The sequence below is a fragment of the Pelodiscus sinensis genome, chromosome 19, assembly GCF_049634645.1.
Source record: "Pelodiscus sinensis isolate JC-2024 chromosome 19, ASM4963464v1, whole genome shotgun sequence".
NCBI lineage: Eukaryota > Metazoa > Chordata > Testudines > Trionychidae > Pelodiscus > Pelodiscus sinensis.
In genome coordinates this window covers 20353798-20379339 of record NC_134729.1, presented here as the reverse complement: position 1 = coordinate 20379339, position 25542 = coordinate 20353798, and the positions used below count along the sequence as shown (strand labels likewise).

Genomic DNA, 25542 nt, shown 5'->3' with positions numbered 1-25542 from the left:
AGGGCTGAGAGCTGGTGCCACCTCTGCATGTGTGTAGGGGGGGGGGGGATCAAGACCCCTGGTAGCCCAAGTTGCTGCAGACTCGTGGCCCTGCATGTGGCCAGGGCGCTAGGGGCGCGCATGGAGAGCTCTTGGCGGTGGGAGGAGGGTCCCGGCCCTGCGTCCCCGTCCCCCCGCCCAGGCGCGCCGGGGGCGGAGAGGGGGCACGGAGCCAGCCCCGCAGAGCGCATCGTCCCTGCCCCTTGCAGGAGCCGCAGCGCCTGAGTGACGGGCGGGGGCGGCCGGTGCCCAGATCGCTCGCGCTGCCTGGCGCCGGGTGCTGGCCGCGGCGCGCTGCTGGGAGCCGGGCGGGGCGGGGCGGCCGCCCCCAGCCATGAAATCGCGGAGGGACCGGCTGAAAATCCCGTCGCTGACCTTGGAGTGAGTGCGGGGCGCGCAGGGTGCGGGGCTGCGCGGGGCTGCGCTGCGAGGCCGTCTGCAGCCGGGAGGGCGCAGGGTCCGCGGGGGCGCTGGGGCCTGGCTGAAGTCTGGCGGGCGGGGGGTCCCCTCTCCGGTGTCCCTCCCCCCCCCACGCGCCTCCTTTGCTGTGCCCCGCACTCCCGCCCCCCATCTCTGACGGTGCCTCTTATTCTCCATCCGCAGCCCCGGGCTCCCCGCCCCCCAACTCTGCCTGTGGCCCCCCCCATCCCGTCTTGCACCCCCAGCGCCTGTGGCCCTCACTCCCTGCCCACAGTCCCCTGCAATGCCGGTTCTGGGCTCCCTGCTGATACCGGGCTGTGCTGGGGTTCCTCACCCCCCAGCCTACTCATAGCCCCCCCCCGCAGACGCCCCTCAATCCTGACTCTCCAGACATCGTAGCCCCCCACTGGAGGGTCTGCGGCCAGCTAGCAACAGGGCGCAGGAGACTCCAGAGGGGGCGGGCGCTCGAATTCACACGGGTCTGGTGCCTCTTTGCTTTGCAGTTTGTCTCCAAGTAGCCAGAGCCCGACTCTGCTCAGCCCTTGCAGCCCCTGCAGCCCGTTACTAACCCTGCATCCCTGGAGGTAAGACCCTGCGGTCCCCCACCGCCACCCAGCGCAGCCGGGGCTGGGACAGAGCGGTCCCGGAGAGCAGAAGCTCAGCCCAGCTGCTCCCGGGAGGACAGAGAAAGGAGGCACCCTGGGGGGCCCCGGGGCAGGCAGCAGGCTGTAAGCCCTCTGGTCGCTGTTCTGCAAGGGAGCCCTTGGGGGGCGGCGGCCTTGCCCTTTGCACGGGGTGCAGATCAGTAGCGGTAGCGACCTCCTGGGCAGGGCAGCAAGAGAGGGTCCTGCGGTAGCGCTGAATATGCCTGGGCCAGGCACGTCTCAGTGCCGCCCTGGGCTGTGTGGTGCTACGCAGCATCCTTGTCTCTGGGGGGGAGGGATGCTCCAGCCACGCAAGGGGAGAGCATCCCCCCATCCCATGGCCCCCAAATATCTGGCTGAGGCTGCTTGTATCTGGGATCGCCTGGGTGGGTGAGTGCAGGGCCCAGTGCCCTGCTGCACCCCCCCCCCCTGTTGCCACGCAATCGAACTGCCCCCCAACAGCTGGGCAAGGCAGCTGGAAAGGATCCAGCGTGTGGCTTGTGCGCCCCCTGCCAGACCATGTGCAGAACTGCAGGGGTGTCCTAGCACTGCCTGGCAAACCGGGGCACCACAGGGCTTGGGTACGAGGAGCCCCCGCCTGGACTGGGCGCTACCCTTGCTGGTGTCCGGTGGCCTTGTGTCTACTGTGATGAAACGGGACCGGCCCCCTCTGTGCCCCTCTGGCGGGGGAGGAGGGCTGCACCACTGCCTTCTCCAGCCGTCCTCGCTTGTCAGTGACTCCCCCTGCTCTGAGCACCCCAGTCTCAGAGGCACTTGCCTAAATCTATGGGCGGAGCTGGGGTCCCGAGTGCCCTGGACTGTGCCGGTTGGCTCCCACCAGGCTGGGGTGGGGGGAGAGGGGTATCTCTGTGCAGGGCTGGCTTACGACTGTGTGGTTCAGGCCAGGTTGGGGGGGTGGGGCCTGGCTCCTGGCTGTGCAGGAGCTCACCAGGCTGGGGGGGGGGGGGCGTCTCTGTGAAGGGCTGGCTTTTGGCTATGAGATCGGAGCCTGCCAGGCTGAGGGGGTCTGTCTGTGTGGGTCAGGCTGGCAAAGGGCTGGCCCTGTGGATCAAACTGGGTACCCTTTCTGCTGTATGGACTGGACTGGGCGGTGGGAGAGGGGGACTCAGCTGTGCGCATCAGGCTGGTGCTGTGTCTGCATTATGAGCTAACAGTTTACCTCCTCTTGTCTCTGTTTCCAATGGGGAGAGTGTAAATGGGGGAATGGGAGGGCTTTTCTCTGGCCGGTTAATTCCCATCGGTCCCTGCCCCCATCTGAGCAGGCGGATAATCTGAAATGGTGCATTCCTGCTGGACTCCAGTGGTGAGCCCGGCCTGAGCCAAAGAGAGCCAGTTCCAGGCGTCTACCGGCTGCATGGCTGAGAGCTGGAGAGAGACCAGGGTGGATCCTGACTGCTATTAGCCAGCCAGGCATGAGTGTGACAGTTTCTTGCCACTTTAACCAGAAAGGACACTCTCTAAATGACTTAGCCACCTGCATTCTGCTACAAAGACCTTTTACATCTGCACTTGAAAGGGAATCCTCTGAACTGTCATTTATGTTAAAATTCGACACTTGCCAACAAGGACTTAACAAGACTTTGAACTTTCTCACCCATTACCAAGACAGTTTCCCCAATTATCACCTGTAATACCATTAACTCACAAACATCCCACTCTCCCTACCTTTAATATCAGCAATTCACAGACACTTACCTTCCTTCCTCCCCCTTCCCACCCCCCCGCATCCCCCTTCTGTTCTGCAATGTGATTTGTCCTTTTCATATTTGTTCATTTTTTTAATTGTATCCTTTGGTATATATGGTTGTGACTACTTTCTTCCACTATTTGATCTGAGGAAGTGGGTCTGGCCCACGAAAGCTCATCATCTAATAAACCATCTTGTTAGTCTTTAAAGTGCTACATTGTCCTGCATTTTGCTACAGCAGGGAGATGCACCCTGGTGTGTCTGTTCCCACGGCTCTCTGGGGGGCTCCTCCCAAAGCATGCCCAGCAGCAGAGGGGATGAGGTTTCGGGCTGGGAATTTCTGGTGGCAGGGACTGGGGAGCAGGGTGCGGGAAGAGGTGAGGCAGCTCCTGTCTGTGTCGATGTGCCGGCTTCCCCGTACCCCAGTTCCGTGGGCACAGATGGGCAGCAAGACACGGCCTGGCGTGGAGAGGGCGGAACGTGACTTGGGTATTCCAGAGCGGCGGGGCGCAGCTGCCCTGGCCGACGGGATATGATGTCTTCCTCCACGGGCAGCAGGAAGGAGGCACCAAGGACTCGGGCTGTTTTCCAGCTGCTGGATTTCTGCAGCTGGGCCAGAGGACGCTGGCGCCCTGTGAGCTGCTCAGTCGGTGGCCACACGGGTGGGCTGCAAGGACCCCCGGGGTGTCAGGCCAAGCGCCTGTTGGACAGTTGGGCTTGCTCCCGGGTTGCAACAGGGGTTTTGCAGAGTCGAGTTCCCTTCCCAGTAGCCATGTGCTGCCGGGGGTTAGTCCTATCTATGGCGGCGGCTCCATCAGTTTGACCTGGCGAGGGCTCCATGGAGTCGGGAATGTGTCATGCTCCAGCCACACTCAGCCCCGAACCCTCCCAAACCAGGGAGGTCATTTTCCTGCCCTTTGGCAGTGGTGTCCCTCCATCACCCTCATCATGCTCCAGCCTTCGTCCTTCCCACCCTCCCCTCAGCCCAAACCTTTCCAGCTGGGATCACAAAGAGCTTGCACAGGCCCGGACCAGAATCGGGGAGACAGGGCCATTGGTGTGGGAGCACCGGCCTCAGCCAGGATCAGGGGAGGGGCTGTGGGACTGGGTGTTTGTGTAACCCTCACACCTCCTGTGGTTACTGAGCAATGCAAGTGGCACCTAGAGCCCTGCAACAGTTAAGATCAAGAGAGCTCTACAGCACAGGCTGGGAGGCAGCTGGCTTTTAGCTCAGAGGGTAGAGGGTCCTAGAGTCGGCTCCCGAGGTCCCAGGTTCAAATCTGCCGTGGTGGTGGTTACAAGTGTGGGGGCTCTGTGATCGGGGGAAGGGCGGTTGGGCTGGGTGCTGCGTCCACCGAGTGGGAAAGGTGCTGCCCCAGGGAGCTGGCAGTGTGAGCAGACAAGACCCGGGCGTGTGCAGTGTCCGCATCTGACTGATGGAAACCAAGGCACAGAGGTGGACTCGGTGGCTGAGCTGAGAAGTGAACACAGCATCCCACTCCAGGTCCTCTTCTGCCCCTCCCAGGCTTTCTGGGCACCGTGTCTCTAGCGCCCTCCTCTGAACACAGCTGGCATCGCTGACCCCTCCCCCGGGTTTGCATTACTCCTGCGTGTGCACTTGGGTTTCTCCAGGCAGGAGGCACGGCCCAGCATGTGCAGGGCTCGCACTGCGGAGCCCATCTGACTCAGCGTTGTGGATCGACAAGAGCAGCTTAGCACTGCCGGCCCCTGCCACGCTGCAAAGCCGCCGGCCTGGGGCAAAAGGGCCCTGTTTGCACTTCCAGCCCGGGGCTGTACTTGGTTCAGTCTGGGCACTGGGCACTTGGGAGGAATTAAGCCCAGAGCTTTGTGTGGGAAGGCCGGGCCTGGCCCCGCTTTGTACCCGGGCTCCACTGTCTGTGGAGGCAGAGCCTGGCGGTGAACGGAGAGCGGATGGTATTTACGGGTCCCCTGGAGGTACTAGCCCCAGGCACTGCTGAGCCGAGGGACCTGAATTGGAAAGCAGCATGAGTCCTTGCAGCCCTGTGCTGGCCAGGCAGCTCTGGGTACAGCAGGTCTTGCTGCTGCCAGGGGGAGAGTGTAGGATGGAGCCGAGTGCGGACAGAGCTTCCTCAAGCGCTGGACCCCAAGGGTGCCAGCCGCCCTGGCTCAACTCCTCCAAGCAACACAGTGGGGAGCTCCATTCATTTCCTAAATCCTGTCATGTGCTCTGAATCCAGCATTCCATCATGTCGGCATGGCCAGCTCGGGGAAACCTGGCACTTGGACCAGCCCTCGGGGTGCGGGGCGGAGGACAGATCAGCCCCTGCCAGCTTCGGGGGGGGGGGGGCTCTGCTCTGCATTGATGGCTGGGCCAGCAGGATGGATCTGGCTTCAGAGCCCTGGGCGTGGGGCACTGGCATCTGGGATCCCAGGGTGAGAGGGCTGCAGCAGCTCCCACACCCATAGTTCCCATCCTTACGTCTTCTGGGACTGACCGCGCCCGACAATTGCATCGGCCTGTGGGACCCAGAGCGGGCTCCCCGATTTGCTAGACCCAAGGAATGGCTTTGCCTGAGACCAAGCTACTAGCCATGGGCTGCCCTGCCCTGCCCTGTAGCCCCCATCCTCTGGGATCCAAAGTCCTCTGTGTTCAGATTAGCAAAAAGAGCAGAGAAGCCAGGAATGGCCAGTAGCAGGAAGGGAGCCCCTAAGCAGGGGCGGCCCGTCCATATAGGCGAACTAGGCGGTCGGGGCGCCAAATGGTGGTGCAATATCGTTGAGGGGTTTGGAGGTGGGGTGCCGATTGCCTGGCTCGCTTAGGGCGCCAGTTGCTGGCAGCTAGTCTAGGGCCTCTCCTGCCCTTAAGCACTCGGTGCCTGCAGGCTTGGGGCTCAAGCAGCTTCCTTTTTCCCTGGCAGGCTCCTAGAGCACTTTTCTGACTGAGTACCAGGCTGGGAAGGAGAGGGGCAGCTTCCTAGGCATGCTTAGATTGTGGTCAGATCTGGAGGCAGCAGAGACCAGGTTCTGTAAACCTTACTGCTGCACCGGCGGGAGGGAGCTAAAATAAAAAAGGAGTCAATAGAATGGGCTTCTGTTGAGATGCGTTTTAGTAATGAAATTCCTGGACTGTCCTTGCTCATTCAAAGTGCTGTCGTATGGATGGAAATCGGGTAAATATTGCATTTGATTCATATCCGCAGAACTGACTTAAACGGGGCCTGTGTGTTGTGTCGTCTTGCCTTAATCTTAGTATTCATGCCCGTCAGTGTGAAAGAAGCTATTTGCATGTATTTGCATATATATTTGCATGTATCTGCAACCACACTTAAGTTGCGGCCCTTGGCATGTGCTGTGAGTATCATTGTGGCCAGGGCTGGATTAAGGGGGGGGCTAGCTGGGTAGCTGCCCGGGGCACCAGCCTATGGGGGGCACCTGATGGCAGCAGCAAGGGGCGCCGTGCGCCTGGCTGCGCCGCACCCCGTAGAGCTGCCATCAGGCGCTGCTCACCCGATTGCAGCTGTAAGGTGCATAGTGCACCAGGGGGCGGGGCTGCGCATGGGCCATGCTTCCAGGGGCGGAGCCGCGCATGCGTCACGCGCTCGCTGCCCGGGGCGCAGGAATGGCTCGAGCTGGCCCTAATTGTGGCCCCCAGAGCTTCCAAAGTTGAGTAGCCCAGGTCTACACTAAAAGGTCTCTCCTGCCGATATAACTCACCTGCTACGCTGACTTGAGAACGTCCCCTCCGCTAGAGCTGTAGCGTCAACGCCGATGCCGTCGGGGTGACGCAGTGCGAGTGTAGACACCATGTTGCTTGTAGACGGCTGCTGTCAGAAGCTGTTCTCCAGTGCCCCAGAGTGTCAAGGTGCACTGCCAACGTGGGGAGCAAAGTGTAGGTGCATGGAAATGTAATTACCGTGGCAGCTGTAGTGCCTGACACGGCCTTTGTGCCTACAATGATTCAGAACCTCTGACACTTGGTTGCTCTTGTTCTCACTTTCCAGACACATGCCCTGTTTGCTGCTATGTTTTGGTTTGACAATTGCAGTTTAAAAAGCTGTAGACTCTGCTTTTTAGGCAGCGGTTGTATAGTTTCTGAAAAGGTGAGAACAAAAGCAATTTACACTTTGTGATCACTTAGCACCTCCCCTCCTAATGAAGCCAGGTGAGGAATTAAAACATGAGTGGATTATATCACTCCTTTCTGCTTTTCCCTGTTGGGGACTTTCCAGTTTTTGTTTCTAGACCTCTCTCCTGCCCTCGCTCTGCCCTGTACTGCTGCTTCTGGACACAGTATCACATATTTTGTGGTACTGGAGAATTCTCTCATACCTGTATATTCCTCGAGAAACTTCTCTCGAGGAATATACAGGTATGAGAGAATTCTCCAGTACCACAAAATATGTGATACTGTGTCCAGAAGCAGCAGTACAGGGCAGAGCGAGGGCAGGAGAGAGGTCTAGAAACAAAATGATCCTGCCAGCCCGCCAACAGTTTAATCATAAAAATAGCAGGAGTCGTCCAAGCTGCGCTTTGAAGGGCATGAATGGCCGAGGCGTGGAATCCGTCTGGTCTTCTCTGGCCGTGGGAAAGCAGCAAGCCTACAAATCTTTTTTTTTTTTTTTCCGCTGCCCTCCGCTGTGATAATGAGATTCACAGTCTCTGGAAGGACGTTTATTTTGCATACACAAAAGAAACTTTCTGGGCATGACAATAGAATCACCACTCGCTTTCGGGAGAAGTGTTTAGTAGGGATGCTCAATTGTGTTTAATCAGCTAAGCGAGTAGTCGATGGAATTTCTGTCGCCTACTCGATTAGTCGATAAGGAGGGAAGCTGCAGAGCAGCGGCGGGGTTGGCTCCTGGCCCCTGGAGCTAACCCAGCTGCGGCTCTGCCTTTTAAATGTATTAAGAGCCTGGTGGCCTTAATACATTTAAAAGGCGGAGGTGTAGCTGGAGGGACGGCATGAACTGGGAATCAGCTTGACAGCTCTTAATACATTTAAAAAGCAGAAGCGCAGCATCTGGGACTGGGCGCGACCCTGGGACAGCTGATTCCCCTGCTAGCCTCTGTCTCCCCTGTGGAGATGGAGCTGGGGGGAACTGACTTTTAAGCTGGCTCCCCCCAGCTCCGGCTCCTGCTCCCTCCCTTTGCTGCCTCTCTCTGATAGAGGTAGCAAGCGGGGGAAAGCAACTAGTTATGTCATATGCTTATTGGGTAGTCAATAACTTGACTAGTCACTTGCATCCTGAGGCTGTGTCTAGACTGCATCCCTTTTTCGTAAAAAGGATGCAAATTAGACATATCGCAATTGCAAATGAAGTGGGAATTTAAATCCCCCCCGCTTCATTAGCATAAAAATGGCTGCCGCTTTTTTCCTTATTTTAAGAGGAATAAGGGATCTTTCGGAAAAGGCTTTATTTTCCGAAAGATCCGTGTCTAGACTGGCGCTTTTTTCCGGCAAAGCTCTGAGCTGGAAAAAAGCGGCAGCCATTTTTATGCAAATGAAGCAGGGGGGATTTAAATCCCCGCTTCATTTGCAATTGCGATGTGTCTAATTTGCATCCCTTTTACAGAAAAAGGATGCAGTCTAGACACAGCTCTAGTGTTTAGTGAGGGTTTGCTTCGGCTGCTGACGGACAGGCTCTAAATGCCTATACTAGGGACAGTCTGAAAAGCTTGCCAAAGCCGGCTCAGTGCCACAGGTGTTAGCACAGTTGCCTCGGAGCCCAGTGTGGATGGCTCCCAGTATATGGTGGTTAAACCTCACAAAGGGTGTGTCTAGACTACATCTCTCTTTCGACAGAGGGATGGAAATTAGACACTTCGAAATTGCAAATGAAGCTGGGATTTGACTTTCCCGCGCTTCATTTGCATAATCGCGTCATGGCGCTCTTTCGAAAAAGCGCTATTTCAAAATTAAAACCGCAGTCTAGACACGGTTCTTTCGAAAATAGAAGCCTTTTTCGAAAGATCCTGTAAACCTCAGGACTAGACTGCGGTTTCAGTTTCAAAAAATGAGGAGTAACGTTAGTTCGAACCAAGGGGTTTGGTTCGAACTAACGCGTCTCGGCGTGCACTTTCACTTTCGAAACAGCTGTTGATCGGAGTAACGCAACAGTGAGATCATGCTAATGAAGCACGGGATATTTAAATCCCCGCTTCATTAGCAATTTCGGTCGCCTACATTTGCATCCCTAGTTCGAACTGATGGGCAGGATTCCCTGGGATGCTTACATGAAGGGGAAAGGAGTCCAGGAGAGCTGGCAGTATTTTAAAGAAGCCTTATTGAAGGCACAGGAAGAAACCATCCCGATGCGCAATAAGAAAAGCAAATATGGTAGGCGACCAGATTGGCTTACCGGGGAAATCCTTGGTGAGCTTAAACACAAAAAGGAAGCTTACAAGAAGTGGAAACTTGGACAGATGACTAGGGAGGATTATAAATACATTGCTCGAGAATGCAGGGGAGTTATCAAGAAGGCGAAAGCGCAATTGGAATTGCAGCTAGAAAGGGATGTGAAGGGTAATAAGAAAGGTTTCTACAGGCATGTTAGCAATAAGAGGGTGATCAGAGAGAGTGCGGGGCCCTTACTGGATGAGGGAGATAACCTAGTGACAGATGATGTGGGAAAAGCTGAATTACTCAATGCTTTCTTTGCCTCTGTCTTCACGGACAAGGTCAGCTCCCAGACAAATGCACTGGGCAACACAGTATGGGATGAAGATGGACAGCTCTTAGTGGGGAAAGAACAAGTTAGGAACTATTTAGAAAAGCTAAACATACACAAATCCATGGGTCCGGATTTAATGCATCCGAGGGTACTGAGGGAGTTGGCAAATGTCATTGCAGAGCCTTTGGCCATTATCTTTTAAAACTCGTGGAGATTGGGAGAGATCTCGGATGATTGGAAAAAGGCAAATGTAGTGCCCATCTTTAAAAAAGGGAAGAAGGACAATCCAGGGAACTACAGGCCGTTCAGCCTTACCTCCATTCCCGGAAAAATCATGGAGGGGATCCTCAAGGAATCCATTTTGAAGCACTTGGAAGAGGGGAAAGTGATCAGGCATAGTCAACATGGATTCATGAAGGACAAGTCGTGCCTGACCAATCTGATTAGCTTCTATGATGAGGTAACTGGCTCTGTGGATATGGGAAAGTCAGTGGATGTGATAGACCTTGACTTTAGCAAAGCTTTTGATACGGTCTCCCACAATATTCTTGCCAGCAAGTTAAGGAAGTATGGATTAAATGGACTGTAAGATGGATAGAAAGCTGGCTAGACTGTCAGGCCCAACGGGTAGTGATCAATGGCTCGATGTCAGGTTGGCGGTCGGTTTCTAGCAGAGTGCCCCAAGGATCTGTTCTAGGAACGGTTTTGTTCAACAACATTATTAAAGACCTGGATGAGGGGATGGATTGCACCCTCAGCAAGTTTGCAGATGACACTACGCTAGGGGGCCAAAAGAAATCTGATGAGGTCCAACAAGGACAAGTGCAGAATCCTGCACTTGGGACGGAAGAATCCCAAGCATGGTTACAGCAGGCTGGGGACCGACTGGCTAAGTAGCAGTTCAGCAGAAAAGAAAAGGACCTGGGGATTACAGTGGATGAGAAGCTGCTTATGAATCGACAGTGTGCCCTTGTAGCCAAGAAGGCTAATGGCATATTAGGATGCATTAGGAGGAGCATTGCCAGCAGATCTAGAGCAGTGATTATTCCCCTTTATTCGGCACTGGTGAGGCCACATCTGGAGTATTGTGTCCAGTTCTGGGCCCCACCATTACAGAAAGGATGTGGACGCATTGGAGAGGGTCCAGCGGAGGGCAGCCAAAATGATGAGGGGGCTGGAGCACATGACCTATGAGGAGAGGCTGAGGGATTTGGGTTTGTTTAGTCTGCAGAAGAGAAGAGTGAGGGGGGATTTGAGAGCAGCTTTCAACTTCCTGAAGGGAGGTTCCAAAGAGGATGGAGAGAGGCTGTTCACAGTAGTGATGGATGGCAGGACAAGGAGCAATGGTCTCAAGTTACAGTGGGGGAAGTCTAGGTTGGATATTAGGAAAAACTATTTTACTAGGAAGGTGGTGAAGCACTGGGATGGATTACCTAAGGAGGTGGTGGAATCTCCATCCCTAGAGGTTTTTAAGTCTCGGCTTGACAAAGTCCTGGCTGGGTTGATTTAGTTGGGATTGGTATTGCCTTGGGCAGGGGGCTGGACTTGATGACCTCCTGAGGTCTCTTCCAGCTCTATGATTCTTACCTCTGGCTGGTGATGTAGAGCCGACAGCTGTTCAAGTCCCTTAGTAAACAATTGTGAAAGATTCATGCAAAATTTCCACACGGTGTGGATAAAACTTAGGAGCCATGTTTGCACAAAGGGGAGGACATCCTTCTCCAGGTGCAGTTTAATCCAGGTACTTTTCCCCTCTAGCCACCTGATTGCAGAAGGAAAAGTGGAAGTTGGAAGTTTCCCTTGAAGGTTTTGTCCTCCTTGAATCCAGCTCTTGGTCATCGTGCATGAAAAATGACAAACTGAAGGCCAAAGATCAGCCATATTGGTTCAGTCCAAAGGTCCATCTAGCCCAGCATCCTGTCTTCCAATGTTGGCCAGTGCCAGGAGTTTCAGAGGGAATGAACAGAACAACTAATCATCAGCTGATTCCCTTTGTTGCCTTTTTCCAGCGAACAGCGACTAGGAGCGCTTCAGAGCGTGGTTTTGGATCTCCCATCCGGAGGCTGCTGAGGCTGGTCAGCTCATCCTGGGCTATCTGTTCTTTCCCTCAAACTCACTGACATGTTCACCACGAGTAAAAACCATCAGCTGCTTCCCCAGCGTGGCTGCAGGAGACATGTAGCTTGCGGGCATGCAGGGACATGTCCGTCACAAATGCCCCTCTTTGCACTTGAGCTGACTGCAGTACCAGGAAGAGTGTGACCGGGAGGGTGTTGTCATGGTGACGTGTTGCTTCCAGCATAAAGGGTCTAGCCGAGAAACATCCTGGTGACTGGGGATGCGGAGGGGGCTTGCACTACAAGTGCTGCTGAGCTATGGGTGTTTTGGCCACCTTCAGAAAGCCCTGGCTATAATGCCTTTGTGTCTTAATTGCTTGCATTAATTAGATGGCACCTTTAGGCCTTTTCCTTGCGATCTCATCAGCTCTCAAAGGAAGCAGGGCTGGGTCTAATTCTGTGGTTCTTAACTGGTGGTCCCTGGACCACTGGTGGTCCCTGGTGACTTTTTTGGTGGTCCACAGGAACACGGCATGGGCAGGCACCAAAAATCTGTTAGTAAGAAATAAATTTCAAACCAAAATGTTCGTTGTCTGCTCTTTTTCAAAAAGGAGGTGGTCCACGAACATTTTTTTGATTGGCCTGGTGGTCCGTGGACTGAAACGAGTTGAGAACCACGGGTAATTGCGTAGAACCCTCCTCCAAAGCACCCAGGTTCAAGGAGGGACGGGGCTTTAGTAGGCCTCTATTTCTTTCTCCTGCAGTCATGATCTCCCAATATGCCAATCACTTTTGGGGGTGATGGTGCTGTTTCGGGGATACGCTCTAACCTGAAGTCTTGGCCACTTGGGAGCAGTAAAGATTCTGAGGCACTCTCGGTAACTAGTGTCCTGGCTCAGTTCCAGAGCAATTGCTTCCTGCCTCCCTAAATCCCCTCTGGCGTTGTCCTTGGCTGTGGTATTGGTCTTCATTCCCTGTCCTCCAATATTGTGTTGCGTTGCTCTGTGGTGCTGTTAGACAGGTGCTATGTCCTGCTTCGGAGGCCACTGCTTGTCAGTTAGGGCTTAGGGATGAAGTTGTTCCAGTCGGCCATTGGTTTTTCAAAGTGCAGGTCGTGACAAAATACAAGGCACTGGGTCACCTGGGTCAGCACCCAGGAGCCTGGTGGCCAGTGAAGGCTGGGTGTCAACCCACACTTTGAAAAACCCTTGGCCAATCCCTGCCAGTTCTGACACTGTGCTGCGCCCTGGAAGTGGCCAGCAGCAGGGTCACGGGGCTCCCCACGCTGCCCTTGCCCTGAGCACCGGCTCCAGACTCCCATTGTCCTGAAACCAGCCTATGGGGTCTGGGGAGGGTCAGTGCCTGAGCAGTAGCCTCCCCAGGAATTGAAATTGGGGGGGGGGTTGAATTTACAAGGGCGGGTGTCAGGGCCGATGAGGGGTGAGACCGTGAGGGTGATGATGGGCTGTATGGCACCATAGTTCACAAAACTGGAGGGGGTTGGGGGAAATTCAGGGGGGGTATACATCCCCATGGGGGGGGGGGGGGGTTGTGTAGGGACATCCCTGGCAGGTGAGAGCCACGTCTGGCTGCTTGCATGCCTCTGCCTCGGAGCTGGATCTGTTGCTGGCTGCTTCCGGGGCACAGCGTGGTCCATGGTGCCAAGACAGGCAGGATGCCTTCCTTTGCACCCCTGCTGACCAGAAGCCATGGGAGGGAAGCCTGTGCCCCAATTCCTGGACCCATTCCTGAACCCCCCCCAAAACCAGAGTCTCCTGCACCCTAAATCCCTCATCCACAGCTCCATCTCATAGCCTGCATCAACAGCCCTGCACTCCAACCTCCTACCCCCGCCCAGAGACCTCCTACAATGTGAACCCTTCATCTCCAGCCCCATCCCACAGCCCTCACCCTTTCACCCCAACCCTCTGTTCCTGCCCTAAATGCCCTCCTGCACCCCAAAGCCCGTATCTCCAGCTCCACTGGGTCTCGGGCATCAACAATTTTTTTCAGTTGCATCACCAGAAAAAACTTTGAAAACCATAGGCCTTGTTTCTGCAGTGGTCAGTACGGGTGGAACCATGGGCAAGCAATGAGATCTGTCCATATGGGCAGGCCCGTCAGGAGAAATTGGGGGTCGTGGTGCATCATGTTCACTGGGGTTCCAACACCTTCAATTCCACCCCAGTCAGATGTTTTGCCCACTCAGTGTGGGGCCCTAATAACAACTATCCCCTCTTCTCCCGCCCTGCCTGGGAGTCTCGCTGCAGAGTCAAGTCCTTGGTTTGTAAAATGCACTGAGAGATCCATCTGCCCGAAAAGCGCTGGACACTGAATAATCACTAATTAATCATTATTGAGATGCAGATCTTGTATGTGATTGGCAAGAAGTGGATTTCTCATTGTAGCGATCAGAATGCTGAGACTGGGTCAGGGTTTCTCTTTTAATGTAGATGTCTGGGCTCTAAACGCCTGGTTGGGTAGGAGCTAAACTGCAACAGAGGAGGAGATGTGAGGCTACAAGTGTTAATTGTAGAAAGAGAGTGGTTGGGACAGAGGAGCCTTGTAATTGGAAAGCCCGACTCCTGGGGCACTCAACTTCACTGCCACATGGATCTCAGCCAGCAAGGCTGTTTTACTTGTTGCACGGAGATTGCTATTCATCATAAGGGTGAAATGCAACAAGAGCAGAGCACAGCTTTCTGGAGGCATTGTGTAAACACAGAAGTGGTACCCCGTTAACTGTGCCAGTGTAGGTCAAGCAGAACAGCTTCCCAGTGTGGATAGTGTGTTCCCTCTAGGCTGGAATAAAGCACCTTTTTACTGGTATATTGCATCCACACCTCCTGGTTTATGCAATCCTTTGCACCAGTATCACTATTCCAGTCGACTTACCTCTAGCCACATACTCGCATACTGGTACAAACACTGTGTTTAGACCTGGCCTATGAAAAGAACATGGAAAATCCACAAGTTTGCTGGCTGGAGCTTTTCTGCCAATTAAGGAGGAAGCGAGGCAGATTTAGAAACACATTTATGCAACTTTTTAAGACACTCCATGTTATGTCACCAAGGAGCGGAAAAGCCTCCTTTTCTTGCACAACCCAGTTCCTTTGATATGGAGGGGATGGCTTTCCTGTGGCTCTGGGGTTCTTTCCCATTTGCTGAACGCCTCCTTAACTGACCAGATGTGCACTTAAAGAAGGCTTTTCATCCCTGGCATAAAGCTAGAGAACGTTTATGCAAACAGCAGTTTAACCTTTGGTCTCCTTCTACCTTAGTGCCAAGAGTCCTTCAGTTAGCTTAGTCAGCTGGCTTCTCTTGTGGGAATGCCTGCCTCATTGAGTATGACATCAGACATTTGCTGTGGAGACAACTGCGATGTCACAGAATCAGTATTAATCAGGGACTTTGATGAGAGGAAAAGGGCAATTGGGAGAGAGAGAATTTATCTTTACTGGCTAAAATCCAGGAATATCTGTGCTTCTGCTGAGACTGCCTGTGGTTCTGGTATGTGAGGTGATTCCAGTTCCTGGATTGTTTTGATGTCTTTGTGTTCAATGATGTTTCAGATTTACATTTTATTGTGTTTCTATCAGTCCCCTGCACTGAGAGGCTGAGGTGGACATAGGGTTTTGAACCCGACAGTCTGGTATTTGAGCTTTCTGTTCGGGAAACAAATTGAGAAAATATAAATGTCTGGTATTTTCTAAATAAGATGTAACATAGATTGTGATGTAATGTCAAGTGTGTCCGGTATTTTTGTTGAAACCAACTGGCAACCCTAGGCGGACACTGGAAGTATGAATGTTATAGCAGTTAGCAAGGCCTGTGGCTAAGGTTCCTTGACATGACCCATTCTAACCCATTTTCAGTTGCTTATACATTTAGCAGACTGGTTAAGTTGAAATTTCCCTGGCTTGATCTCCGCTTCCTGTGGAATTTTGTGTTTTAAGAACTTTGAAGTTTTGTTTTAGAGAATGAGGTTAGTGAAAAATAGGGCCTGGTGTGGAGCCACCGGAAAGATTTCCATTGTGTTCAGTGAGCATCCAATCAGCCTAATGCGCCAGGATTTCAGATTGGCTCAGTATCCTCAAATGGGCCCAGATTTTCAAGAGCTCCCACGGAGAACAGTAGACACTGAGCAATTTTGAAAATCTGGCCCTAGAAGGCAGCGCTTGGTTGCCTAGGCAGCGTTCATTCTGCCATTATCTAGCGAGAGTGCTTGATTTTTTTGGGTGTGTGTGTGTGCCTGTCATGGTCTTCCTGTCACATGGTAGTTTGTATGGAATTATTGTCTGTCCACAGTAGGGATGCTAGAGTGTAGCTGTTTAAATGGGTAACTTATCAGTTACCCCAAATGGTTACACGCGGCTCCTGGGGAGCCGGCTGCCACCCCATGCTGCACAGGGTGGCACATGGGAGCCCGTACATAGGGGGAGCCAACTTAAAAGTCTGCTTCTGGTGTACACCAGCTCCCGGAGAGCTGGCTGCCACACCATGCTGCAGGTGCATCTAACCGTGTTTTCAGCAACAGCCCAGCTGACCCAATGCCCACTGAACCCAATGGAAATCTTTCCGGTGGCTCCACACCAAGCCCCATTTTTCACTAACCTCATTCTCTAAAACAAGTTTTCAGCGATTACACGGTTAGCCAGTTACCTGCATTTTCACATCCCTAGTCCACGTGGGAAGTAGGGATGTTACTGGCTAGCTTCCTGCGTAACCAGTTAAGCGGAGGGCCCGGCTGGCAGGAGCAGTCCTCCTGCCCGTGGCAGCTTGGCCGCCAGGATCTCAGCAGTGGCGGGCTGGCAGGGCCGGAGCTGCCCCCAACACCCGGGATGTGGCATGGCTGTGGCAGGCTCCACAGCCTTCAGATGGTGGTTAATCAGTTAAACAAATCATGTACCTGGTTAACTATTTTAGGCGGTGTTTACATCCCTTTTGCAAGGTGTTTGCTGGGCAGTTGCTACATTAGGAGGACTGAGGTCTCTGTGGCAGACAATGGTGGGAGCAGCACCGACGCTGTAAATCAATGGTTCCCAAACCGTGGGGCACGCCCCGTGGGGGGCACAGAGGAATGTCCAGGAGATGCACTGGGACCCAGGCCAGCCCCCATGAGGGGCAGGGAGGGGAAGCACCATCCAGTCCTATTCTGTCCCAGCTCCACTCCAGGCGCATCCTTAGCCCGGGGCCCCAGTTTCAGCCACAATCTGGGTTCTGCTCTCATCTCCGACTTGGCTGCATGGGCGGGAGCCCTGAGCTGAACGTGGCTTGTCGTGGTACTTCCACAAACGTCTTTATTTCTGTGTGGCTGAGACACAGCAGGAAATACACAGTCGCGGCCATGGCAACAGCTCCATGGCCTGCATGCACCATAGCACGGTCGATCCTGCTGGTGGGGCAGGAAGGCTGATGTGTGTGTGGGGGGGGGGGTGTTTGCAAGCAGGAGGGCAGCCCCCCCCCGTGATCTCTCTTTGCCTGTACCCCCCTTCTGCAGCCACAGGGGCAATGTAGCCCCTTGTGAGGGGAGGGGCAAGCGTTTTAGCTGGGTGCTGGGAAAGGAAGGGGGATAAGATCTGTGGGGGGGGGGCAGGGAAGGGGCTGAGTCCTGGCAGAAGGGGGCTCGCTGGGGGGCCAAACCAGGCTCAGTTGTTACTGGGAGAGGCCAGGGGCTCTGCCCCACACATGGGCAGTGGGGAACTTCAGCTGTGAGGGAGGGGGGCAGCCTGAGTGGGGTTGTGTGTGGGGGGGGGTCAGTAGAGCAGGCTGGGGGAAGGGTGATGGAACTGCAGGAGGGGCTCAGTGGAGGGGGGGGGGGAAGAGGACAAGCCTAGGGGGCGTGGCCTAAGGGCAGGGGGCGGGGCCTGAGGGCCCCGGGGCGGCCCGAGGCAGCTGAGCCCGCCGCGCGGCGCCGCGCTCTGGGGCCGGCCGGGCGGAGCGGGGCCCGGCGGGGATGTCGGACCCGAGCTACTGGGGGGCGGCCCCGCCCGGCTACTGGAGCCAGCGCTGCCAGGGCGCCCTGCTGCAGCGCTCCAAGAGGTGCGGGGGGGGGGCTCTGCGGGGGGGGTTGCATGCGGGGGGGGGCTCTGTACACGTGCAGGGGGGGTTATAGTCCGTGCAGGGGGCGTTGCATGCTGGGGGGGGGGCGTGCTGGGGGGTTATATGCGATGGAGGGGCGCGTTGGGGCTGCATGCAGAGGGGTGTTACCGCTGCAGTGCGTGGGTGGGGGAGCGCGCCTGCAGTGGCGGGGGGGGGGGGTTAGATGCAGGGGTGGAGTCTGTAAAAAGTGGGGGGGGCGGTGGCTATGCACAGTGGCGGGCTCTGTACAAAGGGGGGGCTCTGCACGGCGGCAGGGTCTGTACAAAGTGTGGGGGGGTTCTGCATAGAGGAGAGCTCTGCACTCAGCTGCGGGGGCTCTTAACGTGGGCAGGGTCTGTACAAAGTGTGGGGGGTTCTGCATAGAGGAGAGCTCTGCACTCAGCTGGGGGGGCTCTTCAGGGGGGCAGGGTCTGTACAAAGTGTGGGGGGTTCTGCATAGAGGAGAGCTCTGCACTCAGCTGGGGGGGCTCTTCAGGGCGGCAGGGTCTGTACAAAGTGTGGGGGGTTCTGCATAGAGGAGAGCTCTGCACTCAGCTGGGGGGCTCTTCAGGGGGGCAGGGTCTGTACAAAGTGTGGGGGGTTCTGCATAGAGGAGAGCTCTGCACTCAGCTGGGGGGGCTCTTCAGGGGGGCAGGGTCTGTACAAAGTGTGGGGGGTTCTGCATAGAGGAGAGTTCTGCACTCAGCTGGGGGGGCTCTTCAGGGCGGCAGGGTCTGTACAAAGTGTGGGGGGTTCTGCATAGAGGAGAGCTCTGCACTCAGCTGGGGGGGCTCTTCAGGGGGGCAGGGTCTGTACAAAGTGTGGGGGGTTCTGCATAGAGGAGAGCTCTGCACTCAGCTGGGGGGGCTCTTCAGGGGGGCAGGGTCTGTACAAAGTGTGGGGGGTTCTGCATAGAGGAGAGCTCTGCACTCAGCTGGGGGGGCTCTTAACATGGGCAGGGTCTGTACACAGCTGGGGGGGATACAGGCCGTGGGGGAGTTGCTAGGGGCGTGTCTGACTCAGGACTTGGGCTGACGGAGGTGGATCCCAGAGCAAGTGGAGGTGATTGCAGGGGGTTAAAAGTCGCTGCAGGGAGCCCAACTGTAGAGCCAAGGTGATAAGGAGCAGGGTGGAATTCGTTCTGGGGCGTTGTGCTCTGGAGAGGGAGCTGCCTCAGAGCCAGGCCCCAGCTAAGGAGGCAGGAAGAGTTGGGGGAATTTGGTCTGTAAGGTCCCGGAGGTTTTATTTCCCAGCCTGGGCCATTCAGGTCCTGTGCAGGCTCCATGCGAAAGCAACGCCAGCCAGCGTCTGCCCTCGTTATGTCTTTCAGTTTTTAGGCCAGGAATTTCTGTCCCAGGGGGCTATTGCAGTGGCTCTGGCTAGCGAGGGTCCAGTCCTATGGAGAGGGCTGTAGTGGTGCTCTGCTCAGGGAAAGTCAGCGCTTGGTGCTACGTCCTCGCAGCTGTCCTGCGGTAATGAAGAGTGCTCCCTTTGGCATCGTTAACCCACCTCCCCAAGAGGCGGTAACTGTGCTTGGCAGTAAAAAACGGGCTGCTGGAATGGCCAGAGCCCACTTTTTCCAAAACCAACCCTCTTTTTCCATTGTGTGTATTCTGATTGTCCCACGGACCGGCCAGCTGAATGGCTGCACCAGCAAGCTCAAAAATGCATCCCTAAAAACATGGAATCTGGCATTTTATTCAAATTCAGAGGGATGATTAAATTGCTTTTGAAAAAGTTTGCTCCTATTTATTATTTGCATTATCTTAGTGCCTAGTAGCCATAGCCAGAGACCAATGTTCCCTTTACTCTTTCCTAGTCTTGTGCGGACTTTTTCCACCCTTGTGTGGAATACATTTTATGTGCACTGAGGCATGTGCAAATGTTCACCACCAATAGAAACATACCGCCTAGCTGTGGGTGCTCTGCTAATCTTTTGGGCGGCATTTGAATTTCTCCGGAGGGGCTGCGCCAGTGCCCAGCTTATAGGGAAAGCTGCCCCAGGATTTGCGCTGGGAGCTGTACAAACAGTCTCTGCCCCAACAGTTGGAGCACAAGCCAAGTGACAGTGTGTGGTTATAGACTGGGGTGTTCAAGGAAACAAGGCAGCAGTTTTGGCCTGGGCGACAAGCAGTGGTATCAGCACACCAGCAGCTTAGCCACCACTAAGTTGTTTGCAGGTCTCATGGTAAAGGAGAGCTTTGAGAACGATTGAAAGGACAGTGAGGGGGCCCTGTGGATGGATGTGGGGGGCAGCTTGGGGGATAAGCACAAAAACGCTTGTTTGACAATCTTAACGAGTGATGGAGACAACATTTTGATAGTAGGATTTGAGATCTCTGGTGCCACATTTAATCCAAGAGCGAGCTGCTTTGATGGGCTTATACAAAAGTGAGCATTTAACACATTTGCACACCGACAGCAGCACAACAGTAAAACTGCTTCCTTCAGTCTAAAAATATGTCCTGAAAATGTCATTGCTTTTTATTATGAAGAGGAATAGGGGAGAGTATTTCCTTAGCAAATTCCCTGATCCGTCCAGATTTAGGGCCCAGTCCTGCAAAACACATGTGTTTAGCTTTAAAGACATAGTCCCTTTGACTCACATGTATGAAACTAAATGAGGGTTTGCACGTTTGGGGATGAAACATCCAGATTAAATGGTGGGGAAACATTTCTGGAGTAAATTGGGTGTATGCGTGGGACCACTGTTATATGTGTCCTCCTAGAAACATATCTGTGAAATTAATGTTCCGCAAAGTGGCTTTTTAAAAAATACACCTAATGTGTGTGATAAATCTAAGGAGTTTGTGCATGCAGCTGAACCTAAGGAGGCTGTAATTCTTTCCTGGGGCTGGTGCAATGCTAGGAAGCCGCCTTCAAATGATCTCGATATTTAACCTTGCACGGGCATCAGAGCTGCATGTTGGTGTGACGGAAGCACAGCAGTATGATATCGTAAATCTCGCCATCACATCTGAACGCTGGTGTCGTGACTGCCCGGCGTTTAGTGGTGCTCGTTGAGTTCGGGTGGGGTTTGACCCATGAAGGCCTCTGGCCTCAGCAGCAAATTTTGGCCCTGCTCTTACAAGCACTTAAGCCTGTGTGTGAACTTTTGTTCAGGTACGTTTCTAGCCCTTGTTGCAGTGAAAAGCTTGGAAAGGTGACTCACTTGTAGCGAGGAGGGGTTGGGAGTTACTGGAACCTGCGCTGAGCTATACTCCTTTATATCGCAGTAGGCAGCTCTGAACCATTTTCAGTGTAAGAAAGGAAAGAAGTTGCCATGCCGAGGGAATTGTCTGAACCCACTCGTGAGCTGGAACCATGGAGAGAGGCGTGTGTGACTGGGCTGGAAGGAGGCACGTACACCGCAGCAGCAGTCTGTAGGTTGATGGGTGGTGAGCGGCCCAGACTACATGCTTTGTTCAGGCCTGGGTGACCAAGCCAGCATCTTCCTCGTGAGCGATAATTCGTGCTAGATGGTGGCAAACGCTTTCCCTGATCGGTGTAGACAGAGCCGGTGAAACAGGTTAACAGGGCTAGCTGGCTTATACTGTTATCTCGAAAGCAATACAGGTTGGACCTCCCCAGCATAGCACCCTCGGAACCTGACCGACCCTGCGGAAGGGAGTTTGCTGGAGCGGGGGAGGTCGATTCTGGCCCCTCAGCTGCTAGACTGGCTCCCCTCCCACCGCTAGCTGGGCTCCCAGCCCTGTCCAGACTCCCTGGCCACCAGCCGCTCTGCCACCAGACTCCCAGCCAGGGCGCTCCAGTCCGGCAACATGTGTGGTCCTACCAGACCACAGGTGTTGCCGGACTAGAGAGATTCAACCCGTAGTTTGGTTGTGGCTGACAACATGTTGCAGTTGTTAGCCGTTTAAATCCTGGCCGACACTAGTCTGAGTACCGATGTTTCGTTTTTAAAAAATGAACACTGCTTTGCATTGTCTTTTTATTTAGTCCATCAGTCTTAAATCTCTTGACTTAGATGGTGCCATTTACCCATTTCATAGGTGAGGAAACTGAGGCACGGAGGGGGGGAAGGAACATGCCCAAGGTCTCTCACCAATCAGTGCCAGATTTGGGACTAAACCCAGGAGTCCTGACTCTCAGTTGTGACCGGGAGCTAACAGTGCCATGCCTATTCTTTGAGACCCTGTTTTATTTTTTTTAAATAGAGGTGTAGTTCTCCGGTGATCCCAGACTGGACATATTGAAAATGTACAACTCGCGTGGTTTGTGTTACTTGGTCTCACGCTGTCTGTGCCGCTCAGAAACAAGGCAGTCGGGATCTTCGGGGGTGTTGGGGCTACAGGGATTTCATGACTGTCTTATCCAGGCAACAGTGCGCATGCGCGGTTGGGTCTTGTGCAGCAGACGTGGTTTTGTGGACTTGCTGGGCCCCCTGCGTGGCTTTTACGTGAGCGGAAAATGTTTGGGTTGAACAGTGCAAGCTTCACACTCCCCCTGCCCCTCCTGTCCTGGCGGGGCCGTGGGTGCAGGATTACTGGAGCTAGGGCTTCAGACTGTGTCTGCTTGGATCCCTGGTGAGCTAGTTTAGACCATCCAGCTGCTGATCATCAGCCAGTTGATAACAACTGGTCACCTTGTGTCCGGGTTTTGATTTGAGCCCATGCCCAGGGCAAGAGCTGTGTGGCCCATTCATCTGAGCCAGCCCAGCCTCATTGTGCATTAGATGGTTCGTGTAGCCAGATGCTTTTTTTTTTTTCTTAAACATTTCATGGAGAAGTTTGACAGGCCCCTTGTTAGGCCTGGTCCTGTAGGAGCGGAGCAAGGCACCTGAACTCACTGTGCCTTGATGGTCACGCTGTGGTTGAAAAGCCTCCTCTGTGTGTTCTGGCTCTCGAACGCTGCTTTGTATCTGGCTCGCAGGGCAGCCTGGGGTGGTCTTGCTTGGCCTATAATCATGAAGTATACCTAAGGACTAGCATTGCTTCTAAGCTGAGCGCTTGGGCGGCCACCCAGGAGCGATTCAAATGCCGCTCAGCTGATTAGCAGAGCACCTGCGGCCGCAGCATGTGTTTCTACTGGTGGTGCACATCCACACATGCCTTGGTGCATAAAACAAAATCTATTCTGCACACGAATGGAAACATTTAGAGGGAACGCTGCTAAGGACTAGCGCTGTGAGCTGCTGCCAGGTGCCGTGGCCTGGCCTTGTGAGATGGGTCGGATGATGCCGTTCTCAGCCTGCTGCGGTGTTTACTTCCCCTCTTCTATCAGGCTTTCTGATGCTGTCACAGGCGGTTGTGAGGGGGTTTTGGGTCACAGCTGCTGTAACAACTTCCGTAGCTGTGAAAGCATGCTTGATGGTGCTGATATTTGCTATGGTGCTGCTGGAAGGTGACTTTGGAGATGTGCTGCATGGAGGGTGTGTTGTCACTGCCTTCTGTAAATAACTTGATTTTTTGCTGACTGCTGTTTTCCACTCCGTTCTTGGCAAATTTACAAATGTAGGATTAGAGTCAGAGCATGGCGGGGGGCTGGTTTAGTGCCCCTTGTTCCCAACTTTGAGAGTAAGCAGCCGTGTTTGCACAAAGCTTGCTTGTGATGGAGGAAGGGAGCCAGACGCAGCTGATGAATCAGGCAGGGCAGGGTTAAAATGGCAAGAGATAGCCGTAGCCGAGGGTGGAGTGTGCAGAAACAGGAAATAGTATCAGAATCCGTCTGTGTAGAGATTACTGGAACTAATCTGGCTAAAGGTTTGCTTTCACTTCAAAAACAAACCTCCCGAGTGGGAGTGTGCGGGGTGATCATGTCTCTGCAAAAGAAAAAAAGCAAAAAAAAAAAAGCATCGTGTTGCAAAAATCGAGTGGGATGCACCGAGCTCTTCAGATTTGTGCGTGTTGCCGTTGTCAACGTTCTTTCAGGGAAGTCCTGTGGCCTGTGTACTAAGATCACAATGGTCCCTTCCGGCCATAGGACCTGTGGAAGATAGCAGGGCGTTTGCGCATGGTCGCTGCCCTAACTAGCTGCCGTTTCTCTGGAGCTGACATGTGGATGTGGGGGTAACGAGGCGCTCGGAGAGCTTGCTCATGTATGAATCCAATTCACTGTAGCACACCCATTTGCATTTGTTTTGTTATCACAAGCCTGTTTGCTGTTGTTGGGGCATCGTATGTACGCCAGTCAGTCCTCATTGTGGTGTAGCTGCAAATTTGCCTTAGAAATTTGCTCACTTGGGGGGTAGAGTGGAAGTGAATCCCCACTGGTCCATGGGTCAGTGCTTGGGGGTCAGAGGGAGGGGTTTGCTCTTATACATGCTATATTTATTGTAAAGTCAAATACCAAAACAAATCAACTGGAGAGGGATGGGAAAAGATGGTGGAGGAAGACAAGAACATAAAACGAGCGCTTCAAAAGACACCGGTCTAGTGATCTGTGGCGAGCCTTAGCTGCTTTGGAGGAAGAGCAATAAACCTTGCGTTGTAGAATTCCTCCAGGGCAGGTTTTGTTCTTTACCCCCGTTCATTAGAGGTCAGCTCGGGTCTTGCATCAAGAGCGGTAGCTCCATTCCAACTGCCCAGCAGCGTTTACTGTTGGAACTCTGGGTGTTCTCGTTGTCCACACACACATCCTTGCATTCTGTGCGTGGTCTCCCCGAGCTCTGAGTGGGCCGTGGACAGCGCCATTGCAGCCGGGGGAAACAATGGTCTTTCTAGACAAGGCATGAACTTGTGGAATACTGAGGTCCAGGGAGGTAGGTACCAGAGGTCAAAAAGCTTCTGGTGCCTCTCTGGGTAGAGAGGAAAATGTTTGAAGACACACATCTGACCCTGGATTTAAAGCAGGGGCGGGGAACGTTTTTTGGGTTGGGAGGGGGCGCCACTGACCCACAGAAAAATCAGTCAGGGGCCGCACACAAGCGAGAAGCAAACAAAAAATAAACCCTCACTGATGTGGGCCCTGACTGAGAAGAAGAAAGACCCTCCGCACATTCCCCATGCACACCAGAGCTTAGGCGGAGTCCAGGCTAGTAGATTTTGTGTGCTCCAGCCCCTGGTGAGGCAGCAGGAGCACCAGTGCGGGCTCCCCAAAGCTGGGGGGAGCTCTGTGCCTCGGGCTGGATCCAGGCAAGCCGGGGGCTGCATCCGGCCCCCGGGCCTGAGGTTCCCCACCCCGGATTTAAAGTTTTTTATCTCCTTCCATCCCTCGCAGCTGGTGCTGTGGCATTGATGCTCTGCCCAGTTCCAGCAGCCGGGTAATTGAAATAGGGCCTCTAAATAAACAACTTCTCTGATAGGAAGTGCAGGTGCTGCTAGGTGAGAAATGAGGAGCGTGAAGTGCCATTGTAAATGCAGATCAGGGAGGTAGGAAAAATGGGGTAGAGTCTCCGGGGGCTCCTTGTCCACCCTCCTTTGATGTGCACAGGGTGAGGGCTCGCCCACGTGGAAGGGGACAGTTCAGAAAATAACAGGGCATGGAGCCATGTGGGTACACTGGGTGTGTGTGTGTGAAGTCAAGCTGGGCGTTCCTCTTGCAAGTGGGGTGAGGTCCCTGTGTGGCAGGACAGACTCATGACCAGGCAGCTGCTGATGTAATCAGTGACTGATGCATCTGTGGCGGTGCACTGAGGCGGTGGGAATACATACCGCCGTTATGGAGGGGCTGCACGGGGGTTGCTAAACATTAGCTGTCTGGAGCTAAAACAGGGTCTTGCCTTATTCCTGGTAGGGATGTTGGCGGCTAGCCAGCTAACTGTTTAACCAATGAGTGATTGCTTATCAGTTAACAGTCCCAGTTAACCGTGACAGCCCCCCCCCCCACACACTCTGCATTTAAAACTCGGACCGGCAAGCTGGCTCAGTCCCAGCCTGCCAGTCTGAGTTTTAAATGAAGCACACGCAGGGGAGCCGCCTGCCACCCTGCACTGCTGCCTCTGTATCAGAGGCAGCAGCGCACAGTGGCAGGTGGGGGCT

The 25542-nt window shown here is 54.1% G+C and overlaps 1 protein-coding gene across 4 annotated transcripts in view; it reads left to right on the top strand.

Annotated features, from left to right (window-relative positions):
• The window catches only part of MAST3 (microtubule associated serine/threonine kinase 3), an 87060-nt gene that overhangs the window by 15627 nt on the left and 45891 nt on the right, over window positions 1–25542 (top strand). The window contains exons 1-2 of one of the 4 annotated variants that reach the window (XM_075902927.1): window positions 195–420; window positions 963–1043. The exons of 1 other annotated variant lie outside the window; for it this stretch is intronic. In XM_075902927.1, coding sequence (XP_075759042.1) covers window positions 374–420; window positions 963–1043 — 128 coding nt within the window. In that variant the 5' untranslated portion in view covers window positions 195–373. Of the gene's footprint in view, window positions 1–194; window positions 421–962; window positions 1044–17406; window positions 17564–25542 lie in introns of those variants that run through there. 2 more of the 4 variants (XM_075902930.1, XM_075902928.1) reach the window with 2 other exon arrangements.